Source organism: Diplodia corticola (genome assembly GCF_001883845.1).
Source record: "Diplodia corticola strain CBS 112549 chromosome Unknown scaffold15, whole genome shotgun sequence".
In the NCBI taxonomy this organism is placed as follows: Eukaryota; Fungi; Ascomycota; class Dothideomycetes; order Botryosphaeriales; family Botryosphaeriaceae; genus Diplodia; species Diplodia corticola.
In genome coordinates, this window is record NW_017971494.1 from 444349 (window position 1) to 469787 (window position 25439).

The 25439-nt window shown below is 59.2% G+C and overlaps 11 protein-coding genes across 11 annotated transcripts; 6 read left to right on the forward strand and 5 right to left on the reverse strand.

Annotated features, from left to right (window-relative positions):
• Nucleotides 1-186: 186 nt before the first annotated feature.
• BKCO1_15000135 (cytochrome p450 55a1) lies at nt 187-819 on the reverse strand (the record flags this gene model as incomplete). The annotated part of the gene is made up of 2 exons (XM_020271234.1): nt 187-567; nt 736-819. The coding sequence occupies 2 exons, from the start codon at nt 817-819 to the stop codon at nt 187-189; spliced, it is 465 nt and encodes a 154-aa protein (XP_020132083.1).
• A 774-nt stretch (nt 820-1593) lies between these two features.
• Nucleotides 1594-3384, forward strand: BKCO1_15000136 (benomyl methotrexate resistance protein; the record flags this gene model as incomplete). The annotated part of the gene is made up of 4 exons (XM_020271235.1): nt 1594-1810; nt 1864-1882; nt 1936-2319; nt 2370-3384. The coding sequence occupies 4 exons, from the start codon at nt 1594-1596 to the stop codon at nt 3382-3384; spliced, it is 1635 nt and encodes a 544-aa protein (XP_020132080.1).
• A 1745-nt stretch (nt 3385-5129) lies between these two features.
• BKCO1_15000137 (polyketide cyclase dehydrase) lies at nt 5130-5771 on the forward strand (the record flags this gene model as incomplete). The annotated part of the gene is made up of 1 exon (XM_020271236.1): nt 5130-5771. One exon carries the CDS (start codon nt 5130-5132, stop codon nt 5769-5771), a length of 642 nt encoding a protein of 213 aa, XP_020132081.1.
• A 962-nt stretch (nt 5772-6733) lies between these two features.
• Nucleotides 6734-9180, reverse strand: BKCO1_15000138 (beta-glucosidase d protein; the record flags this gene model as incomplete). The annotated part of the gene is made up of 2 exons (XM_020271237.1): nt 6734-8652; nt 8715-9180. 2 exons carry the CDS (start codon nt 9178-9180, stop codon nt 6734-6736), a joined length of 2385 nt encoding a protein of 794 aa, XP_020132084.1.
• A 1055-nt stretch (nt 9181-10235) lies between these two features.
• BKCO1_15000139 (quercetin-dioxygenase) lies at nt 10236-11381 on the forward strand (the record flags this gene model as incomplete). Its single annotated transcript, XM_020271238.1, has 1 exon — nt 10236-11381. The coding sequence occupies one exon, from the start codon at nt 10236-10238 to the stop codon at nt 11379-11381; it is 1146 nt and encodes a 381-aa protein (XP_020132085.1).
• Nucleotides 11382-13066: 1685 nt separating this feature from the next.
• Nucleotides 13067-14164, reverse strand: BKCO1_15000140 (anaphase promoting complex subunit protein; the record flags this gene model as incomplete). The annotated part of the gene is made up of 1 exon (XM_020271240.1): nt 13067-14164. The coding sequence occupies one exon, from the start codon at nt 14162-14164 to the stop codon at nt 13067-13069; it is 1098 nt and encodes a 365-aa protein (XP_020131974.1).
• A 431-nt stretch (nt 14165-14595) lies between these two features.
• On the reverse strand, nt 14596-15049 carry BKCO1_15000141 (anaphase-promoting complex subunit 11; the record flags this gene model as incomplete). The annotated part of the gene is made up of 4 exons (XM_020271241.1): nt 14596-14642; nt 14694-14757; nt 14822-14853; nt 14908-15049. 4 exons carry the CDS (start codon nt 15047-15049, stop codon nt 14596-14598), a joined length of 285 nt encoding a protein of 94 aa, XP_020131973.1.
• Nucleotides 15050-15488: 439 nt separating this feature from the next.
• BKCO1_15000142 (thiosulfate sulfurtransferase) lies at nt 15489-16713 on the forward strand (the record flags this gene model as incomplete). Its single annotated transcript, XM_020271242.1, has 2 exons — nt 15489-16224; nt 16418-16713. 2 exons carry the CDS (start codon nt 15489-15491, stop codon nt 16711-16713), a joined length of 1032 nt encoding a protein of 343 aa, XP_020131972.1.
• Nucleotides 16714-16944: 231 nt separating this feature from the next.
• Nucleotides 16945-19057, reverse strand: BKCO1_15000143 (cytochrome p450; the record flags this gene model as incomplete). Its single annotated transcript, XM_020271243.1, has 6 exons — nt 16945-17237; nt 17347-18149; nt 18303-18421; nt 18473-18523; nt 18658-18873; nt 18923-19057. The coding sequence occupies 6 exons, from the start codon at nt 19055-19057 to the stop codon at nt 16945-16947; spliced, it is 1617 nt and encodes a 538-aa protein (XP_020131971.1).
• A 938-nt stretch (nt 19058-19995) lies between these two features.
• On the forward strand, nt 19996-22674 carry BKCO1_15000144 (cell surface protein; the record flags this gene model as incomplete). The annotated part of the gene is made up of 2 exons (XM_020271244.1): nt 19996-20283; nt 20341-22674. The coding sequence occupies 2 exons, from the start codon at nt 19996-19998 to the stop codon at nt 22672-22674; spliced, it is 2622 nt and encodes an 873-aa protein (XP_020131978.1).
• Nucleotides 22675-23467: 793 nt separating this feature from the next.
• Nucleotides 23468-24839, forward strand: BKCO1_15000145 (pectate lyase c; the record flags this gene model as incomplete). The annotated part of the gene is made up of 2 exons (XM_020271245.1): nt 23468-23768; nt 23839-24839. The coding sequence occupies 2 exons, from the start codon at nt 23468-23470 to the stop codon at nt 24837-24839; spliced, it is 1302 nt and encodes a 433-aa protein (XP_020131977.1).
• Between the last annotated feature and the right edge of the window lie 600 nt (nt 24840-25439).

The following is a 25439-nucleotide window of genomic DNA, read 5'->3' on the forward strand; positions in this document are numbered from 1 at the left end:
ACGGCAAAAGAGAACTGCTGCCACTTTCGTCTCGATCGAGGGAGGAGGGAGAACTGCATGCACCGTTCCCAACATTGTCAGAAATAACTTTCCCAATCTATCGTCCCCCCTTCCCTTCTCTCCCCTCCCTAGAAAACAAAACCCCCCCCAAAAAAATAAACCTCTCCCCAAAATCCAGCGACGGTCTCACTTCATATGCACGGGCAACTCCACCACGCCAACATCCCTCATCGGCGGCGTCCACGGATGATGTAGGGGAATGGCTACCAAGTTGATCATGTTGACCATGGTGGCGTTGCACGCGACGAGCATCAAGAAGACCATCTGCACAACGTTGGCTTTGCTGAGGTTGCTGTGGCGGCGCGGCTGCGTGGTGATGAGGTGGTTGATGAGATCCTCTTTCAGCTCGGCGGAGCGCTGGTCGACGAGGGAGCCCATGTAGTCGAGCAGCTCTTGACTGGCCCTGGAGGCTTCGGTCGCCGTGGCACTGCCGTTGCTGCGGATGGCGGCTTGTTTGGTCAGGAAGGCGAGGTCCGGGAAGAGGACACCGAGGATTCCGTAGATGATCTTGTGGTAATTAGCTCCAATATCGCGAACATGGAGGGGTGCGGATGGAGTTTATCGTTGGATGGATCGAATGTTGGAGGCTTCTCGTCGTCGCGTAATCGCACGGGACGTTCCGCTAGCTTCCGTTGCAAGGTACACGAAGGTATAGACGGTGGTTTACTCTGGGACTCTGGCCAAGACGGCAGGAGAAGCATTCGGCGGGGCAGGGTGCGGCGAGCCGGCGGCCACGACTTCTGGGGCGGAAGGTGCCATCGATCCCTGACGCAGATCCTCGCCCACGTCGTCGCCAGCTACCTTTCCTCACTGCCGAGCCCACAGCCCTCGATCCTTCCAGCAAAAAGACGGTCAGCAGTCGCACATGGTGCGGCGTTTCGGTGCATTTCACATCTACATACTCGTATCCCGCTCCGCTTGGCATCGCCCGAAGAAGAGAGAGTCGAGTCGACCACACAGCTGGCCTATCTCCGGCCCAGAGTTACCGTCATCAGTCCCGCGTTGATACAAGCCTTGCGCTACGCCTTGGCTAGCGCCGCGACGGCTCCGATAGCGGCTCTGCCGGCCTCCACCCGGCGTACCACAGAACGTGTAGCGCTGTAGATACGACGCAAAGCGGCTTCAGCTTCTGCCTTTTCAATTCCCGTTCCTCATTCCCGAAGCTCAGCTGGCGTGACGGTGGGTCGAGCCACGACGACGCCATCGGCCACTCCCACCATTTGCTTCCGATACGCGACGTCGAGTCTTCTCTCCATTGGCTGCTGTGACTTTCGACGGCCCGCGCCCGGCATGCCGTTTCTGCTTGCCCAAGATGGATCTCCACGAAGCCCTACAACCAGACTAGTCAAGCCACCCGCGCGATACAAGTTGCCGCCTGTCAAGACTGTCGCTGCTTATACAGTGGATCCTCGATACGCCATGCAACCGAGCGACGGCGCCCCCAGGTTGTGCTAAATACCTTCCTCCGCCCGACCCACTCCATCCGACATCCTGCAGTCCTCTTGATCTGCTGTTCTCTTGCCACGAGTGACAATGGTTGAAGACAGCCGGCCAGATATGAGACCAGTCGAATACTCGGAGCCTTCATCCCCGCGCGCCGACAGCCCCGACCAAGAGAAGTGTCTTTCGCTCTCCGACGATGGTTTTCCACACCAACAGGACGTTCAGACCAAGGTCGAATGGGCCGATGACACGGAGAACCCGCAAAACTGGCCCTTTGCGAAGAGGTGCTTCCATACCATGATCCCTAGTAAGTTCTTCCAGGCTCTTGCCAACCCAGCACCCTTCGCTGACCTTGTTCAGCTCTCATCGCATTCGTGACGTAATTCATTCCTCGTTCGGCTCGCCCAGCAGCACGCGCTAACAACGCCATAGCACACTGGCCTCTTCCATCTATACACCAGGCCGTGACGAGGTGCAAGCAGAGTTCGGCGTCTCTTCGACCGTCGCCATCCTTCCCTTCTCTTTCTACACTCTTGGTCTTGCTTTCGGTCCTCTGATCGCTTCGCCATGCAGCGAGAACTTCGGTCGTAGGGCAGTATACTTTGTGTGTACCCCTATCTTCGGTCTCTTCACGCTCGGTTCCGGCTTCTCCCAGTCAATCGCCAGCTTGACCGTATGCCGGTTCTTTGCCGGATGCTTTGGTAGTCCTGCACTGAGCGTTGGAAATGCAACTCTTTCTGACGTTTGGGCTCCGCACGAACGCGCTATCCCAATGGCCATTATTGTCTGCGCCCCTTTCTTGGGTCCAACCTTGGGGTAAGTCTTCATCAGCTCCCGTCATCAGCATGATACTCACGTCGGACCAGCCCCTTGATCGGAGGCTTCGTTGCCGAGGGCAAGGGTTGGCGATGGACGCAATGGGTGATCCTGTTCTTCACCGTCGCCTTTCTCTCGCCCGCTTTCTTCATGTCCGAGACCTACCGCAAGCAGATACTCCAACGACGCGCCAAGCGGCAGCAGCGTCTTGAAAGTAACGGTCCAGAGCTGCACCGCACCGAGACGGCAGCTTCGCGCGCCTCGCGCGCCGCCCAAGGCATGCAAGCGCTGCTTATGAACACCATTGGGCGGCCTGTGCATATGCTCGTGACAGAACCCATCATCGGCCTCTTCTCCCTCTACGTTGCCTTCATCTTCGCGATGCAATACGCCTTCTTCGCCGCCTTCCCCTGGGTATTCAGCAACACCTATGGCTTCTCAATCGGCGCACAAGGGCTCACTTTCCTCGGGCTGGGCGTCGGCTGCCTGCTCGGCTTCACCATCATCTGCATCAGCAACATATGGTTCGACAAGCCGCGGGCGCAACGGTGGCGCGAGCGTCAGCAACAAGAGCTGGAAGCCGCCGCCGGCACCCAGTCCAGCTCGGGCGTCCTTGGTGCCAGCGGCCCCACGCCAGCGCGGCGCACCTCGCCACCGCCCGAGTTCGTCCTCTCGATCGCTTTCCCCGGCTCCGTTGTGCTGCCCGCCGCACTCTTCATGTTCGCCTGGACGGCGCACCCGTCGGTGCACTGGATCGTACCCATCGTCGCCGAGACGCTGTTCGGCACGAGCAACTTGCTCATCTTCATGGCTTGCACGCTGTATCTCATGAACACGTACGGCCCCATGTACGGCGCTAGCGCCATGGCGGCTTGTAGCTTGCTAAGGTACGTACTGGGTGCCGTGTTCCCGCTGTTCATCTTGCAGATGTACGAAGCGCTGGGGACGGGCTGGGCGACCAGTCTGCTTGGGTTTGTCAGCATGGTGTTGGGTTTTGTGCCGTGGGGGTTCGTGAGGTGGGGTGAGAGGTTGAGGGGGATGAGCAAGTATCCTTGTGAAGGTTGAGAAAGAACATGGAAGAAGAGAGAAAAAGAAGAAAAAGAAGAAGAGGCAAGACTGAGAACTAGAGCAAGGTCTTTTTATCTTGGCGGCAATGACTTTATCCGCGGGTTGTGTGGGTCAGGTGGGTCGGATGAGTTTGGGGTAACGAATGACGTGGGTGATTTTCGTCGACACCCCGGCGCAAATTCCGGGACGAAAGTGATGAGGTCAAGGATCAAGAAGGAGGATAGACAAGAGGAGAGAGGGGGGACGGAAGATGAGAAGTAGAAGGTGACTTGTCGTCAGTTTTGCTTTATACCCAGATACGTACTCAAGACAGTTTCAGCAACAACTCAAGAATCGCAAGCATTCAAAGTGAGCCCAAAAGGTACAAGAGAATGGTCAGAGAGCATGGCCTGAAGTTGGAAAAAGCTTCCAGCTGCCTTGTTTTAACCTCGGTCAAACTGGCAGTGAGCGCCTGGCAATTGATCGCGGCTCTTGTTTAGGCCGATTAAGCGTCTCCACATACCGCCTCATTTACCCCACATTCGGTCAAGGGGATTTGCAAGGGGCTTAAGCACGCACAAGAGGGATTGAGCTAGTAAGTCTAGAGCTGCTGGGTTGGATTCGGATATGCCGTGTCTCACTTCAATCGGGGAGTAGAGTAGAAACAGGAAGGGTGTACGTCGTGGCATGCTCCGACTTTGCTGCATGTGTAGATGGTCTGCTATTTGATGGAAGTCCTCTCCACGCTTAATCCTCGCTCTCTGAAAGCCAGTCTCACATCGGGTCATAAAAGATATGAGTCAACACGATTTAGGTATGCAGTGGAGTCCTATGGCTGGATATATTCGTATAGTTTTATGATCTGCATCCACATCCGGATCTTTGCTCCAACCACCAACGTAGGAAGAATGCCAAGCTAAACAACACCAACCCTATAGAACGCTATGCAGTTATGTCAAACAATATAAGGCCATTAGCCAGCACTGGTAAGCAGTGCGGCGTCGTCCTTTTTCTAGCCCAACAGAATTATGTTTGATATAAGCTCTTTGTCGGCTCTCACCCCTTCTAAAGATAAGGCCCAAGAAAAGAACACAAAGCACCACAAGATCCAGACCGGTTTCGAATTTTTCGGCAAGCCAAAGCCCAATTCTCTGGCTATGAGCAAGCCAGATGCGTACCCAACGATCTCTAGGCTTTCATCGAGCAATGGATGCAACGTTCATCGATTCCCTGGAGGTTTATTGGCGGTATCCCACACCCTTGGATACAACAATGTCGTCGTCTGTGAACGATTCAAGAGACTGGATGCGATTCGACGGCGTCAAGAATTAAGCTAGGATAAGCAATAATTCGCATGTCGATCCAGAATCCCCAGCGACGCATCGAGGGCGCATCGGCAGAGGAGTACAAATGCACCCATGGGCGGTATCCTTAGCAAACGGGAAGTCTGACCGTCGTTGAGTGGTGCAGTCAAACTGAACATTTGAGCAATGCTGCCTACAAACTGATGTGAAAAGAAAAAGAGAAAAAAAAGCAAGCGAGGGACGGGAAGGAAGGATGGAAGGAGCAGCGGCGAGGCCCGGCCCACGACGACGACGCTAAGTTCAAGCCCCCAGCTAGCTACTTAGCGATCTGGGGAAAGCTTTGCGGGGGCCTGCAAAACAGCTCTCTCCCGCTTCAAAACCTCCAACCAACAACACCCCACCACGCTCACTCTCACACACCTCCGCGCGCGAGTCCTGCACCCCACCACCACACACGCAATGGCGTCATCCTCCTCCTCCTCCTCCTCCTCCTCCGTCTTCAGCCCCGCCGCCTCCTCCACCATCGCCGCCCCGCCCGAACGCGTCTTCGCCCTCCTCATCGACCGCACCACCTGGCCGCGCTGGAACACCTTCATCCCGCACGCCGAAGTCGTCGTTCCCAAGCCATCGTCATCGTCGTCACCCGCTCCCTCCACCACACCAAACGACGACAACGACAACAACGACAACGACGACGGCAAACTCAAGCTCGGCCAGACCCTCCGCTTCACCGTGCAGGCGCGCGTCCTCGGCGCGCTGCGCACCGTGCCGGGCGGCAGCCTGGAGGAGGTCAACATGCTGTCGACGCCGTCGAGCGACGGCGGCGGTGGCGGAGAGCGGGGCGTGTGGAGGGTCGGGTGGGCGGCCAGCGCGGCGATGATGCCGCGCTGGCTGATGCGCACGCAGCGCGTCAACGAGGTCGTGGCGGCGGATGGTGGTGTGGGCGGTGGCGGTTGCATCTACAGGACGTACATGACGTTTGAGGGGCCGATGGCGTACGTGGTCAAGTGGTTGACGGGGTGGATGGTGCGGGATGGGTTGGTCATGTGGGCGGAGGGGTTGAAGGAGGAGGCGGAGAAGGGCGGCGGCGGCGGTGCGTGATGGTGGTGAAGGGGCGAATGGGGTTTGGTGGTTTGTGGGGACCGTTGCCGATTGGGATTCCTGACGGACGCGCAAACGATTGCGCATGTAGATGTAGCCATCGAATTCCTTGGGACGACTGGTGGGTGGTGGGAGTCCGCAACCCCCTCATACGACCCCGGCTGATTTGGGCGACAGAAGGTTGTGGGGGTACCCGACTCGACCTGCAATTGAATGCGTAATCCATCGACCCCTTCCAAAAAGCCTTCGATTGGAATCAGGCTTGCATATATTAAAGACGCACCCACGGATCACGAACGCTGCCCGGCCCGTCCCCCCAGCAAGAAACACCCGATACGCCAGACCGGATCCGGAAAGGACCGAGGTGCATGGATTAATCAGGCAGGTGAATACTTCGTGTCTTTTCCTGCCTAAAACTCCGAAATGGCGTCGGTTTGGAGTAAAATTATGTCAAGCAGGCTGCACTTGGAGGCGCCCGAAAGGCCTTCGGAACTCGGTATAATCCACTCCCACTATCCGCGGGCACCGCCACCTATTGCCTGAGAGCTAAAACAAAAGGAGAAAACCGTTGTGTAAGGCGACTATTAGGTTAGGATCCGCCTGATCAAGATCCTGCCCTAAATGAAAAGAATGCTCGGAATTCCCGAGATGATGACGACGTCGGCTTCCAGAAGCCGACAACGGCACCTAGCGTCTGCACGGAAGATCTGGAAGACTCATGTGGGGTACGCCTTAACTGGCTGGTGCTATGAAGAAGCACGGCCACAGCCCAGAGCAGAATGCAGGCCAGTTCAAACGCAGACGATCACCGAGATACACGGGCACGATCGCTCACGAAACTCACGGGATTGTATTCACGGAGAATGGCAAACGAACGCTATACACACGAAACCGCCCGCATCCCTGACGTAAACTTCATTCTCCATACATGCTGCGTCAACGGATTCCGATCCCGTCCGCAATCATCCAACAGTGACGGTCGCCTCGCCCCTGAGATCCCTGGAGCTGGCGCCGACGGAGAAGGTGTACGTGCCCTTGGCGACAGCCCACTCCTGGGCGGCCGTGTCCCAGTACGACACGTCCTTGCGGCGGACGCTGAAGGAGACGTCCCTGCGCTCGCCCCTGGCGAGCCGGACCTTCTCGAAGCCGCGCAGCTGGCGCGGCGGCTGGCCGGGCGCGGCGGCCGGGTAGGCGACGTACAGCTGGGCGACCTCGGCGCCGTCGCGGCCGCCCGTGTTCTCGACGGCGGCGGTGACGCGGATGACCTCGTCGAAGAGGTCGGCCTTGCCGCCGACGGCGAGCGGGCCGGCCGGGTAGGTCGACGCGAGGGCCCGGTCGTCCGTCGTCCGCGCCGAGACGGCGCCGATGGCGAAGGTGGTGTAGGACAGGCCGTGGCCGAAGGGGTAGCGCGGGGTGACGTTGAAGCGGTCGAAGTGGCGGTAGTCGATGTGGACGCCCTCGCTGAAGTCGCAGACTTCGGTGTAGCAGAGCGAGACGGGGTAGTCGGACGCGTCCTTCGCGATGGTGCTGGTCAGCTTGCCCGACGGGTTGACGTCGCCGTACAGCACGTCGGCGATGGCGTTGCCCGACTCCTGGCCCAGCAGCCCGCCGTACACGACGGCGGTGACGTTGTCGTGCTCGATCCACGCGTCGACCAGGCGCGGGCCGACCGTGTTGATGACGACGACCGTGTTGTTGCAGCTCGAGGCGACGGTCGTGACGAGCGCGTCCTGGTCCGCGTTGGTCAGCTCCTCGCGGTCGCCGCCCTCGCCCGCGTACGAGTTCAGGAACACGAGGCAGACCTCCGAGTCCTCGGCGTAGTTCTCGTAGCTGGGCGTCAAGGCGGTGCCCTGGCCAGAGATCGATATGCCGCCGCCGCCGCCGCCACCGCCGCCGCCGCCACCCATACCACCGTCCGTTCCGTTGCTGCTGGAGTTGCCGCTCATGGAGGGGAGACCGCCATCGCCGCCGCCACCCATGCCGCCGTCGCTGCCCGAGTCGGAGTAGGTGTCGTTCATGATCCAGCGGATCATGGTGCCGTCGGCGGCGGCGCGGGCGCTCAGGCTCTGGAAGGGGGTGATGAGGTACGAGAAGGAGAGCTGGCCGGAGCCGGTGCCCGAGGCGAGGTGGCCCTGGTAGACGGGGCCGTCGGTGCCCTGCACGCTGAAGGCCTGGTTGGGGCCGGCCATGGCGGGGCCGGCGTGGGCGCCGAAGACGCTCATGGTGCGGGGGCGGTCCAGGGGGAGGACGCCCCGGTCGTTCTTGAGCAGCACGAGCGAGCCGGCGCCGACGTCGCGGATGAGCTTGGCGTGGTCGGCGCGCACGTCGCGGTACTCGGTGGTGGCGGCGGCGGCGGGCTGCTTGCCGTCGTCGAGGCCGACGTGGTAGTAGCCGATGAGGTTGCGGACGGCCATGTCGTCGAGGCGGGCCTGGGTGAAGGAGCCGTTGGCGATGCCCGCCTCGAGGACGTCGGCCGTCCAGTACGAGCTCGAGCCGTAGTCGAGCCCGGCGTTGGCGGACCCGAACGCCGTCGTCTGCGAGTTGACGTCCGGGAAGACCATGCCGGGGAAGCCGAGCTCGGACTTGAGGAGGCCGGCGACGAGGTCGCTGTTCTCGCACGCCAGGGTGCCGTTGACGCGCGTCATGGCGCACATGACGGCGGCCATGCCGGCCTTGACGCCTTCCTGGAAGGGCCAGAGGTAGAGCTCGTGGATCGTCTTGTCGTCGGCGTTGGACGTGTAGACGGCCGTGGTGGTGGACGAGATGCTGGCCGAGCGGTTGGTCTCCTGCTCGTTGAGGAGGAAGTGCCTGCCGCCGGCAACGACGCCGGCAGAGTTCATGCCGGGGATGGCCCTGGCCATGATGGCTCCGGACAAGTACGCTAAGCCGGGGGGGTTCAGCATGTTGCAAAGGAGTGGCATCTGATGAGAATCGAGCACTCACGATCGGGGCTGTAGGCCTCAGCCTGACGGCCACCCCAGGGGGTGCGGCCCAGAGGACCGCACTCGGGACCGTTGACCAGGTTGTAGCCCATGAGGTAGAACTCGCGGCCGAGGGCCTTGTTCTGCTTCTCGAAATAGTCGCGGTCCCAGGTCATGGCCAGGGCGTTGTCCATGCTGAAACCGGAGACGTAGTACTGGTAGTTGATGCCGCTGCTGCCGTCCTTGTTCTCCAAGGCGGTCCACGTGAGGTTGGAGCCGGAGACATCGCCGCCGGTGATGATGGAAACCTTTTCGGCGTTGGTGAGGCCGGATGCGAAGGCCTTGGCCTTTTGATACGCCGCTTCGAAGTCGCCAAGCTGGACTTTGCCCGAAGACAGAATAGAGGCCGGGCTGGCGGACGAGTTGGAGGCAGCGTAGCTGCGGGAAACGAGCGCGGAGGCAACGCCCAAGGCCGTGAGAGCCCTCATGGCGGGGGATTGAGAGGAGAAGGTCGAAAAGAACGGTTGTCGTGAAGGCTGCACAGCAGGGACGGGATTGGCTACATGTGGCTCAAGGCCTCAGGATCCACCGGCCAAGAGAGCATTAAGAGCACGGCATGGGTATATCGTCGGCATATCCCACGTGGCAGCCAATCACACCGCATGAAAGACCGACTCGGAGCGCATGTCGAAGGCAGGGCCACGCGGCCGGTGCGAGATCTGAAGCTTAAAGCTAATCAAGCGGCGATGAGACATATGGGTGCGAGGGTGATTGGCAGGCACGAGGCGGGTTTCCGGGGGGGGACGAGCAGGACTTGGGGAGTTGCGCGTCTTTTTTTGCCGGTTTGTTCGAAACAGACGACGCAGATCGGGCGGACGTGCTCTCGCCGGAGACCGCCTTCGGACCTCGGGCTTCAGCGGCGTCCGGCGCTGCGGCTGCGGCCAAAACGTCAGCTCCCGCGGCGGGCGTGCCTGCAGGAAAGCTTGGCCACCTTATCCATCCATCCCACCACGCCACGCCGCCTCTCCGCGTCGCCACCCCGGTATTTCTCAACCATCAGGTGGCCATCTCATTCACCGGCGACTATGGCACGCATACGGACTCGACGATGAGAAATGAGCTTCTGGCGACACCCAGCCTGTCCGGCTGGAGGCCTGCAGATCAGCCTCCGGACCCCTTGGTCGTCGCTTCCCGAGTCGTCATTGGCCGGCTTCTGGTTTTTTTTTTTTTTTTTGGCCGTGCTACCCGCCCCGCAGACTGCCGTCCATGGTACAAACCCAGCTTGGCAGCCATCGGAATTCCCGAGCGTGGAGTGTCCCGGTGCCTGGCGAGCAAGACCCCATCGTTGCTCGCACTTTTCCGTCTGTGAGCTCCGGCCTCTCCGCTCGCAACTAACTGCTTAGGTACGTGCCCCGGCCCGGAAAGGACGCCTTGGCTGCTAGCTGCGGCTTATTATCCGGCCATTGCCCTCAAGTCCATGTTCTCTCCAACCACCACATCTGTACATACTGGTTCCGGTCAATCCAATTCCAAGCCCACCACAATGAGATCCACCGCCGCCATCGTCGGAGCTCTCGCCTCCCTCCTCGCTGCTGGCTGCTCCGCCGCTGAGGAGAGCGCCAGCCTGATTGTCGACACGGCGCCGCAGTACCTGCGCCCCTACGTTCTTCCCAAGCACTCAGGGCAAGCCGTCGCCGTGGGCCAGCAGATCTACCGCTTCTCCGTGACGGGCAACTCGTCGGCCGGCGCCTTCACCCTGATGCAGACAAACGCCCCCGCCTCGAGCAGCCTGGGCGTGCTCCCGCACACGCACAAGGCCCACTACGAGAACTTCTACTGCACCAAGGGCCGCGTGCAGCTGTGGACCAAGACCAACACCACGGGCGAGAACGCGCGCATCCTCACCGCCGGCGACTACGGCGCCGTGCCGCATGACACCATTCACACCTTCCAGATCACCGACCCAGACACGCAGCTGACGGGCGTCATCCAGCCGGGCGGCTTCGAACAGCTGTTCATCGCCATTGGCGACGGCCCCTACAACTCGTCGACCGGCGCCGCCTTTGTCCCCGCCGCGGTCAACAGCTCCGCCTCCGGCGCCGGCAGCTCGGCCAGCATGATCTCCGCCCTCGAGTCGTTCGACGTCTTCGCCCAGCTGGACTACTCGCCGCGCTACGACTTCGTCAACGGCAGCGCTGGCACCAGTGCCGGCGCGAGGTGGCACGACGGCGCCAACGCCCTGGCAAAGGACGCCCACACGCCCAACTTCATCGCCAAGGGCTACGGACCCAAGTACCTCAACGTCGACGACGGCGTCTATCGCGTCGTGCAGCCGCTCGTGACCGACACCCAGAGCGCCGGCAACTTCACCATGGGCACCATCACCATGTCGCCGCTGCTCGCCAACCAGACCGACACCACTCAGCAGAACCTGACCCAGCCCTTGGCCTTTCAGGTGGAAGAGGGCCTGCTCGTCGTCGCAGTCGATGGCTATGATGCCGTCAACCTGATCCAGGGCGATGTCGTCTTCATTCCCGCCGGCACCGCCTTCACCTACCACGCCGCCGTCCCCTTCACCAAGTTCCTGTACGTCAGCGGCGGCGGGGACGGCCTCGACTATCAGCTGTTGCAGAAGAGCGTGGCCTGGAACTACGCCACCTACCCCACTTACGCTGGTTACACCATCTAAGAAAAAGTAAGCGGTGGTGACCGGGGGAGGGACAGAAAATAATTCGTTGTATTTGGTTGTCGTGTGTTCCCTTTCCCGCGGATACCCGAGCCAGGTTGGCTCACAATTTTTTACGACAATGAGCATGAGGCCACTACTGAGCAGTAGTGGTACCATATGTATATAGTAATGACAAGCGGCATGAGGCCGCCGGGTTGGAAAGATCTCGGTCTTTTCAGCTGGTGGTACCATATGCAAAATTTAAATTTTTTTTATGAACGCTTTCCACAATCTTGTGCTCAGTCATATTGATCAAATGATACCCAGCTTTCGTGCATGAAGGATCTATTTAAGAAACTCTTCAGTAAGTACATTTCTGAGGAGCAAGCAAGGGCAGTATCTCGCTGTTACTCCCTGCTGCTAGAGACATTGGGCCACCCGCTTGAACTCACCTACCGAGCGCCGTCGTTCAATGGCTCTCATTCCTGCCCTCTTCCTGCCTGCTGTCACCACACTCTACCAGTCATACTACAATGGACGCTACTTTAGGAAAATTCCCGAGCTTCACAGACAGCTCTGTCAAGCTTGTAGATCGGAACCTTACATTGTTACAGCCTTGATTAACTGAATTGGTGCTGGATAAGTATCCCTGTGAAGAAGGTAAGATCGTCAACCATCGCTGAACAAAGTATATCTGAAAATCCCGGCACCTTCATCGTGTAAAATCCCCGCAGCTAGATCCGTGGTTGGATATGTGTATGTACAATACATCTGATAGGTCCTCTATCTCCTTTCTCGTGGTTGGATCCCCTGTTGTTGTGATAATATTCATCCCAACTCCTTGGGATCTATAGGCTCTCACGATAGTTTCCCAACCATCTTCGTTCCGGTCAGCCGCCGGGCTGATGAATCCGTCGTCTCCGTGAGCCTTTGTGTGTCCCGCAACCTCGTTCTCTCCCATTGAGTCTGTACTGTCCTGACAGGGGGCAGTGCGCAATGCACCAGGGGAAAGTTGTATAGATCCTCCTCCTCCTCCTCGTCAGGCAGTTTTATAGGTGCGTCTCCAAGGTCATGTTCAATTGGCCCACGAGGCGAGGCATCCATTGGCCGATCAGAACGGCAAAAACTTAGCCACCGCGTGACGACACACCGGTGGCACGAGAACAGACACTATGAGGATCGCCAGTTTTCGTGACCCGTCTCAAACCTCGAACCCGCGACCTCACGACGAGTTGCTCGGCACAACGCTGAGGAAAGTGAACAAACCCATTCAGCTGTGCCATGAACCCTGGGCGAGGTTACGGAAAGGACTTGCTGATTACTCATATGTATTGCACCTTGGCGCTTCACGCGTGTAGAGTGTAGTATATCCTTTACGAGATGGGCATGAGAAGAGAAAACAATCGCTTGAGAACAACCATGCTCCTCTTTCAGACCACGAGGCTCTTGCTCCTGAAGCACGCCACTCCCTGTATACTCCGTTTGCGCGTGAGCTTCCTCCGAAAGAGAGGAGAAGAAAAGGAAACTATAAAAACACCCGGACCGAAAGATCATCTCCTCTATCCGCGTAACTCCGAAAAAAAAAAAAAACAAGGATCAGATGCCCTCCCATCATGCAGTAAATGTTCAGTCCCCGAGCACCTGCCCTACCACCGCCATTATCGTTCATTCATAGGAACGCCGAAGGAGAAGACCAAGAAAGGTGATCAAACAGGAGCCTCGTCCACCACCTCACCAGCGACAAGCGGTGGTACCTCGCCTTCTTCACCAGCAGCACCACCCTCGTGCTGCTGCTGCTGCTGGTGCTGCTGCTGGTGCTGCTGCTGGTCCCGCTGCTGCTGCACCAAAACCTCCACGTCCGGCCCAACGATCTTGTCCAACACGTCGACCCCGCCATGAAACCGCTTCAGCAGCTCTTCCAGCCCGCCCACCAAATCGTCGCCGGCAGCTCTCCTCGCCTCGGCCAGTCCAGCAGCAATGACGGCTTCGTCCACCACCACCTCCGGTTGTACCGCTCCACCACCACCACCCCTATTCCCGGCACCGGCAGCACCCATGTCCGTGCCCTCCACCTTGAGCATCAGCCCGCCGCCGCCACTGAAACCGCCGCCGCCGTCGTCGTCCGCGTCCTCGCCGAACGACGGCGCGGGCCCGATGGCGGTGCCGACGACCTGCCACGAGCGGCTCAGGCTCGTCGCGCCCGCCACGGCGTGGCCGTCTGGGGTCAGGTCGACGACGACGTAGCGCTCCTTGGTGCCCGGCGTCGGCGGAGGCAGATAACAGTGAGGCGGTCCTCCGGGTGCGCCGTGGGCGTGGCCAGCCTGGTGGTCGTCGTCGACGAGGTGGTGGGGCGGGTGGTGGCGGGTGGTGGGCGGCGAGGGCGGGGCGGAGGTGGTGGTGTCGCCGAGGGCGCGCATGAAGACGGCGGTGTGCAGGTCCGGGTCGTCGTCGGAGAAGACGTAGTGCACGGCCGGGTGGTGGTGCTCGCCGGTGGTGGCGTCGGCGACGAGGGCGAAGAAGGGCGAGAAGTTGGCGGGCGGGAGCAGCGGCTGCGAGGAGGGGTCGTCGAGGGGTGGGTAGGAGAGCGCTTCGGCGTCGCCGGCGGCGTTGTTGTCGTCGTGCAGGTAAGACGGTTGGTGTTGCGGCGCTGCTCCTGCGGCGGCGGCGGCGGCGGCGGCAGCGGCGGAGGCGGCCGAGTCGTCGTGGGTTACCGGGGCGTGTTCTGAGGGTGTGCGGCCATCCATGGCTGGAGACGGCGTGGGAACGGTTCCATGGTGCTGTTGATGTGGGGAGTTAACGGACATGTTGCGTCCGCGTCGTGGTTGGGACGGGCAGCTCGGGGTAGAGCTCGATGGGTCCTGCAGCTTTATCGATTGTTGATCCCTGCCGTACACGTGACGGCATCTTTCCGATTGGACGAAGCGCGGGCTGACCGCATATGGGGTGCTGTGAAGACGGTGCGCCTCTGGAGGATTTGGAGGCATTTTTGTACATACGTGCGAGGGGTCGTCTGGCACAGCTCGAGCGTTGTTGGGGCGGGACACGCTTGTGTACCGTGGTGGGATGCTGCCTGGGAGCGACAGAGCGGGGTGTGCGCGAGAAACGACGACGAATCATGAGATGGAGCAGGCTGATCTGATTCAGATTGTACTCGCAAGCCAAAAGACCGGTGACCCAGGGTATATCCATATCCTTTTCCAAACAAAAACTCCAGGCGAGGACCCACGATTCCCCATCACGCCTCGGTCATGGACGCATTGGTGGCATCCTTGACGGTAAAGGCTGAGGCTATGTTAGCAGAGTCTCCATGTGACGCTGAATTGGATTCCTTACGCTGACGGCACATGGGGCATTTTTCTTGAGAAGCCTCCTGCTTCAGCCAGTCCTCGATGCAGTGCTGCTCGCGGGTTAGCAATAATCGGGCCGGTGATTTTCCTTCGTCCATGTTTTGGGTTTCATACCATGTGGAACGAGTGGTTACACTGGCCCATGACTGCAAACGGTCAATGAGACAAGGCCCTGTCATGCAGGGCCGCGGGGCACTCACGGAGCGGGCAGCCGTCGCCGGGGAACTTGCACTTGGAGCAGGTGCTGTCGTAGGGACTCCGGCAGATGCCGCACAGGTCGTCCTCGGGCATGTCCCAGCGCCAGGCGGCAACGGCGTTCCATTGCTTGATCTTGACCTTCATTTGGAGGGACGTGCGGGCGGGGAGGCGAGGGTTGCGGGGGCGAGGGCGGTTGGTACACGGGCAGTAAACAAGAGGCGCGGGTGCAGCAACGGCCGGGACGGGCCTTGGATGCCGAAGGCGGTGAGGGGAGCTCGCCGGGGCAGCTGCATGACGCGATCAGCAGCAGCAATCACAGCAGCCATGTCTGGGGAGTGAAAAAGCGACTGTCGGGTCCTCTTCACTCCCCAGCTACCGCCCGTAAGTACTCTCCTTCACGTTCGTCGATCGGCAGCCGAGGGAGGCATGGATGGTGCCATCAGCCCCTCACTTGCACGCGCCAGAGCTCCCTGCCGCCTATCGCGAGCTCATTCCCCAGCTCCGCCAAAGCAGCCCATTGCCTCCGCCCACTCTTCCATCGAAGCCTGCCTCTCCCGCACTCTCGCATCGCTGATTGCCGACAATGGCTAGGACCGCAATGCTCCGACCGCTCCTGCGCGCCTCTTTCCAACCCGCCGTCTCTCCGCGCCCTGCAGCCGCCTTCTTCCAGCGTCGCGCAATGAGCTCCTCGTTCACGCTGACCAACTACCTGGTCACCCCAGCCGAGCTCAACGACGCGCTCCAGAAGAACATTGACTCGCGTCTGTCGACCGCCCCGCGCGTCGTCCCTCTGTGCGGCACCTGGTTCCTGCCCAACGATCCCGAGAAGCGCACCGGATGGCAGACTTTCAAAGCCTGCCGCATCCCCAAAGCTCGCTTCTTCGACCTAGATGCCGTCAAGGACCAGGATAGCCCCTACCCGCACATGCTGCCCAGCAACGAGGATTTTGCAAAGGCCATGGGTGAGCTGGGCATCCACAAAGACGATACCGTAGTCGTGTACGACAGCAAGGAGCAGGGCATATTCAGCGCTCCCCGCGTAGCCTGGACTCTGAAGGCATTCGGTCACCAGAACGTCCATGTGCTGAACAATTTCAAGCTGTGGGTCGACGAGGGCTACCCCACTGAATGGGGCACGCCCGCCCAGCTGGAGCCTGTCAACTATCCGGTACCTGAGCTCGACCGCTCCAAAGTCGTCGACTTCGAGCAGGTCAAAGAAATTGCGAAGAAGCAGGGCGAGTCGGGCAAGGCAGATATTCAAATCCTCGATGCTAGGAGCAAGGGTCGCTGGGAGGGCAAGGACCCGGAACCCAGGCCGGGTAAGTGCTTGTATTTCACTTGGCAATCTCATGGACAAACAGTTGTCCTAGCTTCTTAGAGGGTGCTCTTGTCTGAAAAGGCACCATGCTTGCTTTGTAGACGGTGCTTGACAGCGCTTCTTACTTTTTCCCCGTTTTTTCTTTCTTCCTTTCTCCAACGCCATAAGCCACACACAAGCTGACACGAACACAGGTCTCTCATCCGGGCATATCCCTTCTTCCATATCCGTTCCTGTGCCTGAGCTGCTTGATCCAAAGACCAAGACTTACCTTCCTGCCGCTGAGCTAAAGAAAGTCCTCGAAGCCAAGGGCATTGACCCCTCCAAGCCCGTTATCAGCAGTTGCGGCACTGGCGTTACCGCTGCTGTTATTGACGCCGCACTGGCGGAGGCCGGCTTCTCGGAGACGAGTCGGCAGGTGTACGATGGTAGCTGGACAGAATGGGCTCAGAGGGTCAAGCCTGACGAGGGATTGATTGTTAAGGTCTGAAATTGAATCAATTTCACGGGTTTTCATGTAAGAGCGATCTCCAGCAAGGCGAAATGAAACGTCTTTGAATGATACCCCGCTACCATTTCTGCATACTGCCATTGAACTCAATTTGCGAAGAGTGTTCTCAGGCTAACGCCTGCGAATGTCCGTCTCGTTGCTAATGAGAGATGTGCTTGGACAGGATAACTCAACGGTGCCTGCACAGCACTCCATTGCTTTCATGGTCAACTAAAGCCTGGGCAATGCCATGCTTTCCGGGATCTTGGTCCATTGCCCAGTCTTCTCGTCCAACTGTTGCTTTGACTCGGCCCAAGCTGCTCTCATCACCTCCGCATGACGCTCCGAGCGTGGCCTAATGCATGCTTCGTACTTGTCTGGCAGCATGACGAGGCCACCGACGAGCTTGTCCTGTTCAGGAAGTTTAGGCTTACCTGTAGCTTTATCGATGACCGGAGTGATATCAAAACCCCACATGAGCCTAGCGATACCCAGCAGGAGGCTCCGCTCAGCAACATGCATGCCTATAATCCATCGTCAGCATCACTTGAGCAACGACTATCGAAGGCCACGCTCTTGGCGTGCGCGCGGAACCAGAGAAAAAGAAAAAGAAAGCTCGCTCGCTCAACTCACCCTGGCAGATCCTCCTCCCGGCCCCAAATCCAAACTGATCCCTCTTCTTAACATCAGACAAGGTCGCGCTATCCGCGATCCCCACCGTATCGCCGTCAAACCTGTCGGGCCAAAACTCCTCGGGCCGCTCGTACCGCCGCTCGTCCCGGTGAATCGCCCAGATGTTCATCATCACCCCGGCGCCCTTGGGGATTCGGTACCCCAAGTACTCGTCGTCCTGCGTGACGGCGTGCGGCGCCGCGCCCAGCGCCGCCGTCGGCATCCACCGCATCGCCTCCTTGACGCAGGCCACGACGTACGGCAGCCGCGGGACGTCGTCGAGCGTCGGCAGCCTTCCATCGCCGACGACGGCGTCGAGCTCGCGCTGGGCGCGCCGCTGGCACGCCGGGTAGAGCAGCGCCCCTTGCACGAAGCCGTAGAGCGTCGACGACGTCGTGTCGGACCCGGCCTCGAAGAGGGTGCCGGCCATGTAGGCGGCCAGGTCGTCGGAGAAGCCGCCGCCGCCGTCCTCGGTGGCCGGGCGCGCCTGCCGCCGCGCCATGTCGACGCAGAAGCAGGGGTTGGCGGTGCCCGAGGCGACGGCCCGCTTGGCCGCCAGCCAGTTGCTGAGGTAGAGGGCCTTTTCGGCGACGTGCAGGCGCCGGGCTTGTTGGACGCGCGGCTGGAAGATGCCCGGGAGCTTGCGGAGGAGGGGGTAGAAGTCCGGGAGGGCGGCGCCGGCGGTCTGGGCGAGGGCGACGAATTCGCCGAAGGCGGAGTAGAATTCGTTGAGTTTGGCATTGTCGTAGGAGGGGGTGCGCCAGCTGGAGAGGGGGTTGGGTTAGGAGGAAGCGGGAAAGCAAAAAGGGAAGAGAGAAAGAAAGAAAGCAAGAAAGAAAGGGGTGGGGTGATGTGGGGGAGGGAGAGGTCTCGGGAGACGAGTGGTATGGAAGATGCTGGTGCGAGACTTCACGTACCCAAACACGATGCTGGCCACTAGAGACGATGAGTACCGACGCACGTGCTGCAGTAGGGAATCGGGATCGTCCAGCAGCTCGACGAGCATTTGCTTGTTCTCAAGGTCTTGGTATGGTACCTGCGGCCGAGTTAACGCTGCAGGTCGCCGTGCATGCTGCGGGGAACTCACGTAAGATTTGGCCACATTGACATTCAGAAGTGCGTGATTCATCTTCCGCATCTGCGTCTCGGGTTAGAACATGGGTTGAATACTTCCCAGAAATCTGGCTGCTTACCATTCGCCAGGTGGGCCCGTAGTGCTGAGGAGTGAAATTAGCACCGGAACGTGTATAGGGTCGGTGAAACAGAACCTACCATGGCCAGCATCCTCAGTCCACCGCTGGCAATCTCGCCCGTGGTGTACATCTCCATGCGATCACTGTAGATGGCACTGCGTTTGTCCAGCAGGTCTTTGACCACTTGATCGTTGTTGAGCACAATCAAGGTCTTGGTGCCCATGATCAGGGAGTAGATGGGCCCGTACTGCTTGGCCCATTTTTGAAACTGTTCGTGCTGATTCTCGGATGGGATCTATCGGTGGCTGTGAGTCGTGGTCTCAGAGATGGAGGAGCGGGCCTACCTGATGAAGATTGCCCACGATGGGCAAGGTTGGTGGTCCCGGGGGATAACCTGGTGGCCGTCTCCCGATACGCGAAACTCGCCAGGCTAGCAGGAAAACAACAGCCCACACTGCAATGCTCACGACTGGAATCATGGCGGAAGAGCTGCTCGAAAGGGACCTAAAGATTGCATGTCCGTGGCCGCATGAGTGGGCTTCTTATAGCCGGCCAACTCTTTCCTCCCCCCAAAGACGGTTCACAGGGCTGAGCTACCAGGATGGTGCTTACATGCATCTTGATGCGAGTGGATAGGGAGGTGATCAGAGCGGTTGGGGCGGACGGCTGCGCAACGATTCAGGCGCTATTGGACATGGGCTGGTGATGGTGGGCACCGGGATTGGTTCCCCTCCTGAAAGACGGCTCGCGGTCCGCTGTGGCCAAGGCTGTGTGTCTATACAACGGAACTCACGCAAGTGAAACAGTGGTCTGCATCAAGGACGACGCCGATCATCTAACCCACCAGCCGGCTGAGGGCGCTTGGCCCAAGCAAGTAGAAACTTCTCAAAGTGGAAGAGGAGGGCGCGACTCGGCTCGATTTGGTGCATGTCCCCACTCGATGCGCGGGAGACGGAACGGGACAGGCCTATACGGAGTTTGTTTGGCCATCAAAACACGCGAGCGCGAGCACGAGCACGGCTTACTCTGCAGGCGTGCAGTGACAATGTAGCCGATGGAGACAGCATGCGCTCGTGGCGGCAACCGGGGCGCCTGGTCTTTTGAGGGTCGAGCAGCGGCGTTCTGGGCGCGGCGCTAGCTCCAGAGGGCGTCCCGCGTGGCACTGCACGGCGTTGGCTGTCGGGCAATTTTGCGAGGCTGCAGCGGCGACGTCGTCGGAAGGTGTGGCGCGTGGATGGGCGCCTGACGATGACTTCACCAGGCAGCTGGGTGGCCGGGCAGTGGGCGGCGTTGGGCAACAGTGGTACACCGCCCCACCGCCCGCACGCACCCCGACAACGCCCGCGTAAACACGCCGATTTATCAACACCCATGGTCGTCGTGCGCTCTCACCCCGCCACCACGCCGTGACGCCCTCATGCCGCCCATTCGCGTCGCACAACATGCGCGCCCTGCGCCCGTCGAGCCGCACCACGCCTTCGCCTTTCCCGCCGACCACCACCTCGTCATCACCACCGAGTCCAATGTCTGGTCCTGGGACCGCAGCGGCCTCACCAATGCCTTTGCCTCGGCTTCCGCCGGCATCCTGGCCGCCAAAGAGGCCAAGGACGGGAGCGGCCTGCTTGCTGTCGCTGACGACCAGGTCGTCGTGTTGCACGACGCAAACCGCGGCATGGACAGGAGCTACAGGCTAAAGGGAACCGATGTACCACCCTCCCCAAGCCAGGTCCCCCCTGCGTAGTGGCTGACGCCGTCTTCCCAGGGCCAAGTGCGTCTGCTAGAGTACTCCAACGACTCCAAGAGCCTGTTCTTCACCACCACGCTCCAAAACGCCGTCCAGTCCTATTCCCTGCGCCAGGCCAGCCTGCTCGAGCCTTCGCACACCCATCCCTCTCCGCCCACCGTATTGGCTATTTCACCCACCTCGCACCTGCTGCTGTCCGCCTCTGAGAAGCCGCCAATCATTTTTCTGCAGAACTTGACCTTGCGCACCCCTGCCCTCCAGCTTCAGCCGCGCGCCTCCTCCTCGCCCGTGGAGACGGCAGCCTTCCATCCAGAGCGCGCAAACGTCTTCTTGCTCGCCTTCAAGGACGGCACGCTAGCAGCTTACGACGCGACGCGCATACTGGGCAAAGCCGGACGTGGTGCTTCAGGCGGGGAGATTGGCCGCTTCAAGGGCCTCCATGCCGTAACTAATCGAGTCGGAGCTGGCCTACGCGCTGAGACGGGAGACGATCAGAACGTGACTGGTGATCGGTGCGTCAGCATTACCTCGGCCGCCTTCCTGCCCGGACATAGGTCGCGCGCTGTCAGCGTGGGGGCTGATGGCCGTTGCCGGCTGCTTGATTTTGAGTATGGCGGTAACATTCTTCGGACGTGGCACGCAAAGGGCCCAGCCACGAGCTTGTCCATCCTCACTGTGCGACAGAAACAAGCCCAACTGCCTCGGGCCGCGCTCAATAGGGCCGAAACCAGTGGAGCGCCTACCAACACTCTGGCGGTTGGGCGCGAAGACGGCAAAGTTCTCATTTTCGACTCCGTTGGGATCCTTCTGAGTGAACAGACCGTTGATGCCGCTGCTGGTCGGATTATCGACGTCCAATGGATGAAAGGTCCAGGCCTAAGACCTCACTCAAAACCGGTAAACGTCGCTCCTGCTCCTGCTCTTGCTCCTGCTCCTGCTCCTGCTCGGCAGAATGTGATTGCATCAGGGGATATCTGGGCAGTGCCTGCGGATGACGCCGAGGAAGATGATGAAGAATTCGTCGAAGACGATAGTGGGACAGTATACCACCGGCCTGAGGAATCACCGGAGCAGCGGCCTCAGATCAATGCCATGAATTACTTGGACCTTTTCTCCCCCGTCAAGCAACAGCCAAAGAATTCGCCGCAACGTCGCAGTCCTCGTCCAAGGCCAAGACCACGCATTCTCAGCTCTACCTTTAGGCAAAGCTCTTCATCCCACCAACCGACATCTCCACGCCTTAACCTGTCCCCACCAATGCCAAGACTTAGCATAGAGGAGGAGGTTCCGATCAAACGGCCGTCGTCGCCTGCACAGCTGTTTAATAACGTCTTTCGCCGGCATCAAGTCGGGGAGGCCAAGTCGCCAACCAAACTGCCGTCTCCTATCAAACGTTCTGGCTCCCCCCTGCGGCCTTCTCCGTCCCACGAGATTAGGGTTGCAAAGACGCCCTCCAACAAGACCCCTCGCGCTCGCAAAGGCCGGAGGACGTCGGCAAGGATGCCCGGACCACTGGCTAGTGCTTCGTCGAGTCGCAATGTTTCAACCTCCATAAGCAATAGCAACATTCTCGCTGACATTCGTCGCCTGGGAGAATCTGGCGGAAAGAAGATAGCGGGGCTCGCGTTGCTGGCGCCTTACATGAACCAACGGAGCACGCCTCGGAGTTCGCTTTGTGTCGAACAGAGTATGGGGGAAGCGGAGAGCAGGCCCAAACTTTCGAAGCCTGAAGTCACGAAGCCCCAAATCGCCAAGCCGGAAAGCCCGAAGCCGAAAATAGGAAGCCCCACTGAAGACATTTGGCTCACGTCAGATGACGAAGCGCCTGCTTCGCACGTGCGATCTCGTGGCCATCGGTTGCCCTCCCAACGCACGCAGCTCAACCGCCTTGACAGGATAACCTTCATACCTTCGCATGAGCATACTCGGCGGAATTCGGAGATTTCTTCCGGTGCAGATGGATCGGACAACGATGAGAATTCGGAGCGTATTCGCCGCCGGGCGGGGCTCTCACCTGGCGCTGTGCTGCCGCCGACAGGGCCAGTCCGCGTACAAGAGTGTTTTCCGCGTACGAGCTCATTGGGGCACGGAGAATTCGACAGTAGTCCTAGTGCCTTGGACGATATTGATAACAACAGAGCTCGCAGTCCTCGCCCGCGCGATGGGCGGAGTGGACTGGGCTTGTCGGAAGTTTTTGAAGCTGTACATGGGGGAGAGCAACATGACGGGAAAGGCTGTGAGTGTGGCAAGAAGTGCTGTGCGGCTCTGCGCGAGGACGTCAAAACCCTTAGCGAAGAGTTGCGTCTTCTGCGAGAGGAGATGGCCGAGATGAGGTTCTTGATGGGTCGCTGAGGCTCACGTTTATATTGACATCGCCCCTGCTACGAATCTCTTTGTTTTCCCCGGCGTTGCGGAATACCTGATCTCTCGGTCTATTTTATTTCTCGTTCTCTTGCTTATGAACTTCCTCCTTTTCTTTTTTTCCTCGTTTTTCTTTTTGGCTAAGCGTAGAGAATGTTTGCGCCCAGACGAAGAAGTCTTCTGTTGCAGCAACCGTACATTGAGATTGGATAGATACCCTCTGTAGCTGATGATTGTCACTCCCTGGAAAGGCTCTCTGTAGCCTCCAGTAGTCTTAGTATTCTTCAAGGCTTGTGGCGTATTCTTGTTAGATGTTTTTCGGTACATATTCTCAGGGCTATGGCCCAGACTGTCATGGTGTTGAAGAAATTGATCGAGTCATAGGACTTTCCATGAGGATTTATAGCTTGATTCACCACCTTGGTAGCACGGACACACAGCTCTCGAATAAATTCAGCAGGTCTTCTCCACAAACAAACGACAAGATCCGGCGCACTGACATGTTTCAAGCGTGGAGACGTCAGTCTGATCGGGGCTGCCAGCTGATTGGCGGGCAATTTCAAACGCGTCAGGAGGCTCCCAAGCGGTTACAGGGCCTCGCTTCCGCCTCAACCGCTCCCTTTCGGTCGACTTCCCCATCTTTGTTTAATCTAAGTGTTCCCGAAACGCTGTGGCGATCATGCATCCGGGGACTGCAGACTATGGCTCTTAAATGCGCCCCCCCTTCCGTCCTTTGTTTCTAAACGTTGAGCCGGTTTCCCTTCTTTTACCATCCGCCGGCAATATGCATTTCCGACTGCCCTCCGCTGTTTTTCTGGCCTTGGCCCTGGTTTGGCCTGTTTTCTCCGCGCAGCTTGCCTTCCCGGGTGCTGAGGGGTTCGGACGCTACGCTACTGGCGGACGCAATGGAGAAGTCTATGTCGTAGACAACCTCAACGATGAGGGCACAGGCTCGCTGAGGGATGCCGTCTCGCAGTCCGATCGTATTGTCGTCTTTGCTGTGGGCGGCACCATCAACATCACCGATCGTATCGTAGTTGAGAAGCGAGTTTCCATTCTGGGACAGACCGCTCCTGGTGACGGCAGTACGTTCCCCTTCCCCGAGTTTTTTTTTAAAAAAAAAAAGAAACTCAGAAGACTGACCGTACGATCTAGTCGCAACCTACGGAAATGGCTGGTCCTTCTCCAACGCTAACGATGCCATCGTGCGTTACATCCGCATCCGCATGGGCAAGGGCGGCGACAAGGGCAAGGATGCCATCACCATTGCCGAGGGCGCAAACATGATCTTCGACCACATTTCCGTCTCTTGGGGCCGAGACGAGACCTTCAGCATCAGCGGAGACGTCGCCAACATCACGATCCAGAACAGCATCATCGGCCAAGGCCTCGAGACGCACTCGTGCGGCGGCCTGATGCAGACCGAAGACGGCGGCGTCTCGCTCTTCCGCAACCTCTACATCGACAACAAGACGCGCAACCCCAAGGTCAAGGGCACCAACGACTTCACCAACAACGTCGTCTACAACTGGGGCGGCGGCGGCGCCTACATCGCCGGCGACAGCAGCTCCGAGTCCAACGCCAACATCGTCGGCAACTACTTCATCTCCGGCCCCTCCACCTCCGTCACGGCCTTCACCCGCGGCAACGCCGTCTTCAACGGCTACGTCAAGGGCAACTACTACGACCCGGACCAGGACGGCGAGCTCAACGGCTCCGAGCTCGGCGAGTCCTCGTCCAACTACGGCGGCATGACGCTCGTCGCCACAAAGCACGACTACCCGCCGCCGGCCACCGTCCTCGCCGCCCCGGACGCCGTGCGCGTCGCCATCGCCGGCGTCGGCGCCTCGCTCAGGCGCGACCCCGTCGACGCCCTCCTCGTCGCCCAGCTCCAGTCGTACGGCGCCGACGGCGCCCTCATCTCCGACGAGACGGCCGGCCCCGTCAACGGGCCCGGCTTCCTCGCCCCCGGCGCCGCGCCCGCCGACTCGGACGGCGACGGCGTCCCCGACGATGCAGAGGCGGAGCTCGGCACCGACTCGTCTGCGGACGATGCAATGACCGTCGTCGACGGGTATGCGAACGTCGAGAGGTGGGCGAACTCGTTGGTGCCGTCGTCTTATGCTGCCGCTAGCAACGCCACCGGTAGTGGTTAACTGAGTGGAGCGAACCGGTGCGTCTGTGTAGCTGCAGAAGTGGGCCCGCCCGCCGCGGTGCGCTGCTTTTCCTTTTTTTTTTTTCATGTATATACGAGAATATATCCTTCGCGCAGAGATGAACATATGAATCGAGAGCCGCGCAATTGTCAAGCGGCTACCTGCAAAAACCAATTGCCCACGGATATTGGGAGTAGGAAATACTATGTGAAATGGCGCGGTTTCGTGATCAGAGTGGAACTAAGTATCCTGCGGCTCTCGTGATGCTCGTCTCCTAAGCCCATTTCTAATCAGTGTTTGCTGACCGGTGAGTCTCAACTGCTGTTGCAATACTGATCGAAACCAACCTCGTAATTTTGCTCTGATCAGCACGGTTCCATGTCTGCGATTACGATTTAATAGGTACATCGAACACTTTCCTCTCTCTCTCTTTCTCTTTACAGCCTTCCATTATTACGATTATCTGGACCTCGATAGGTCATGGGAGGAAACGAGTGAAACTAGCAACGGACTCAACAGACTGAATTAAAATTATTCAAGTCTATATGCTAGACACACCCACCGACTCCTCAACATCTTCGCGCCAACTATCGCCAAAAG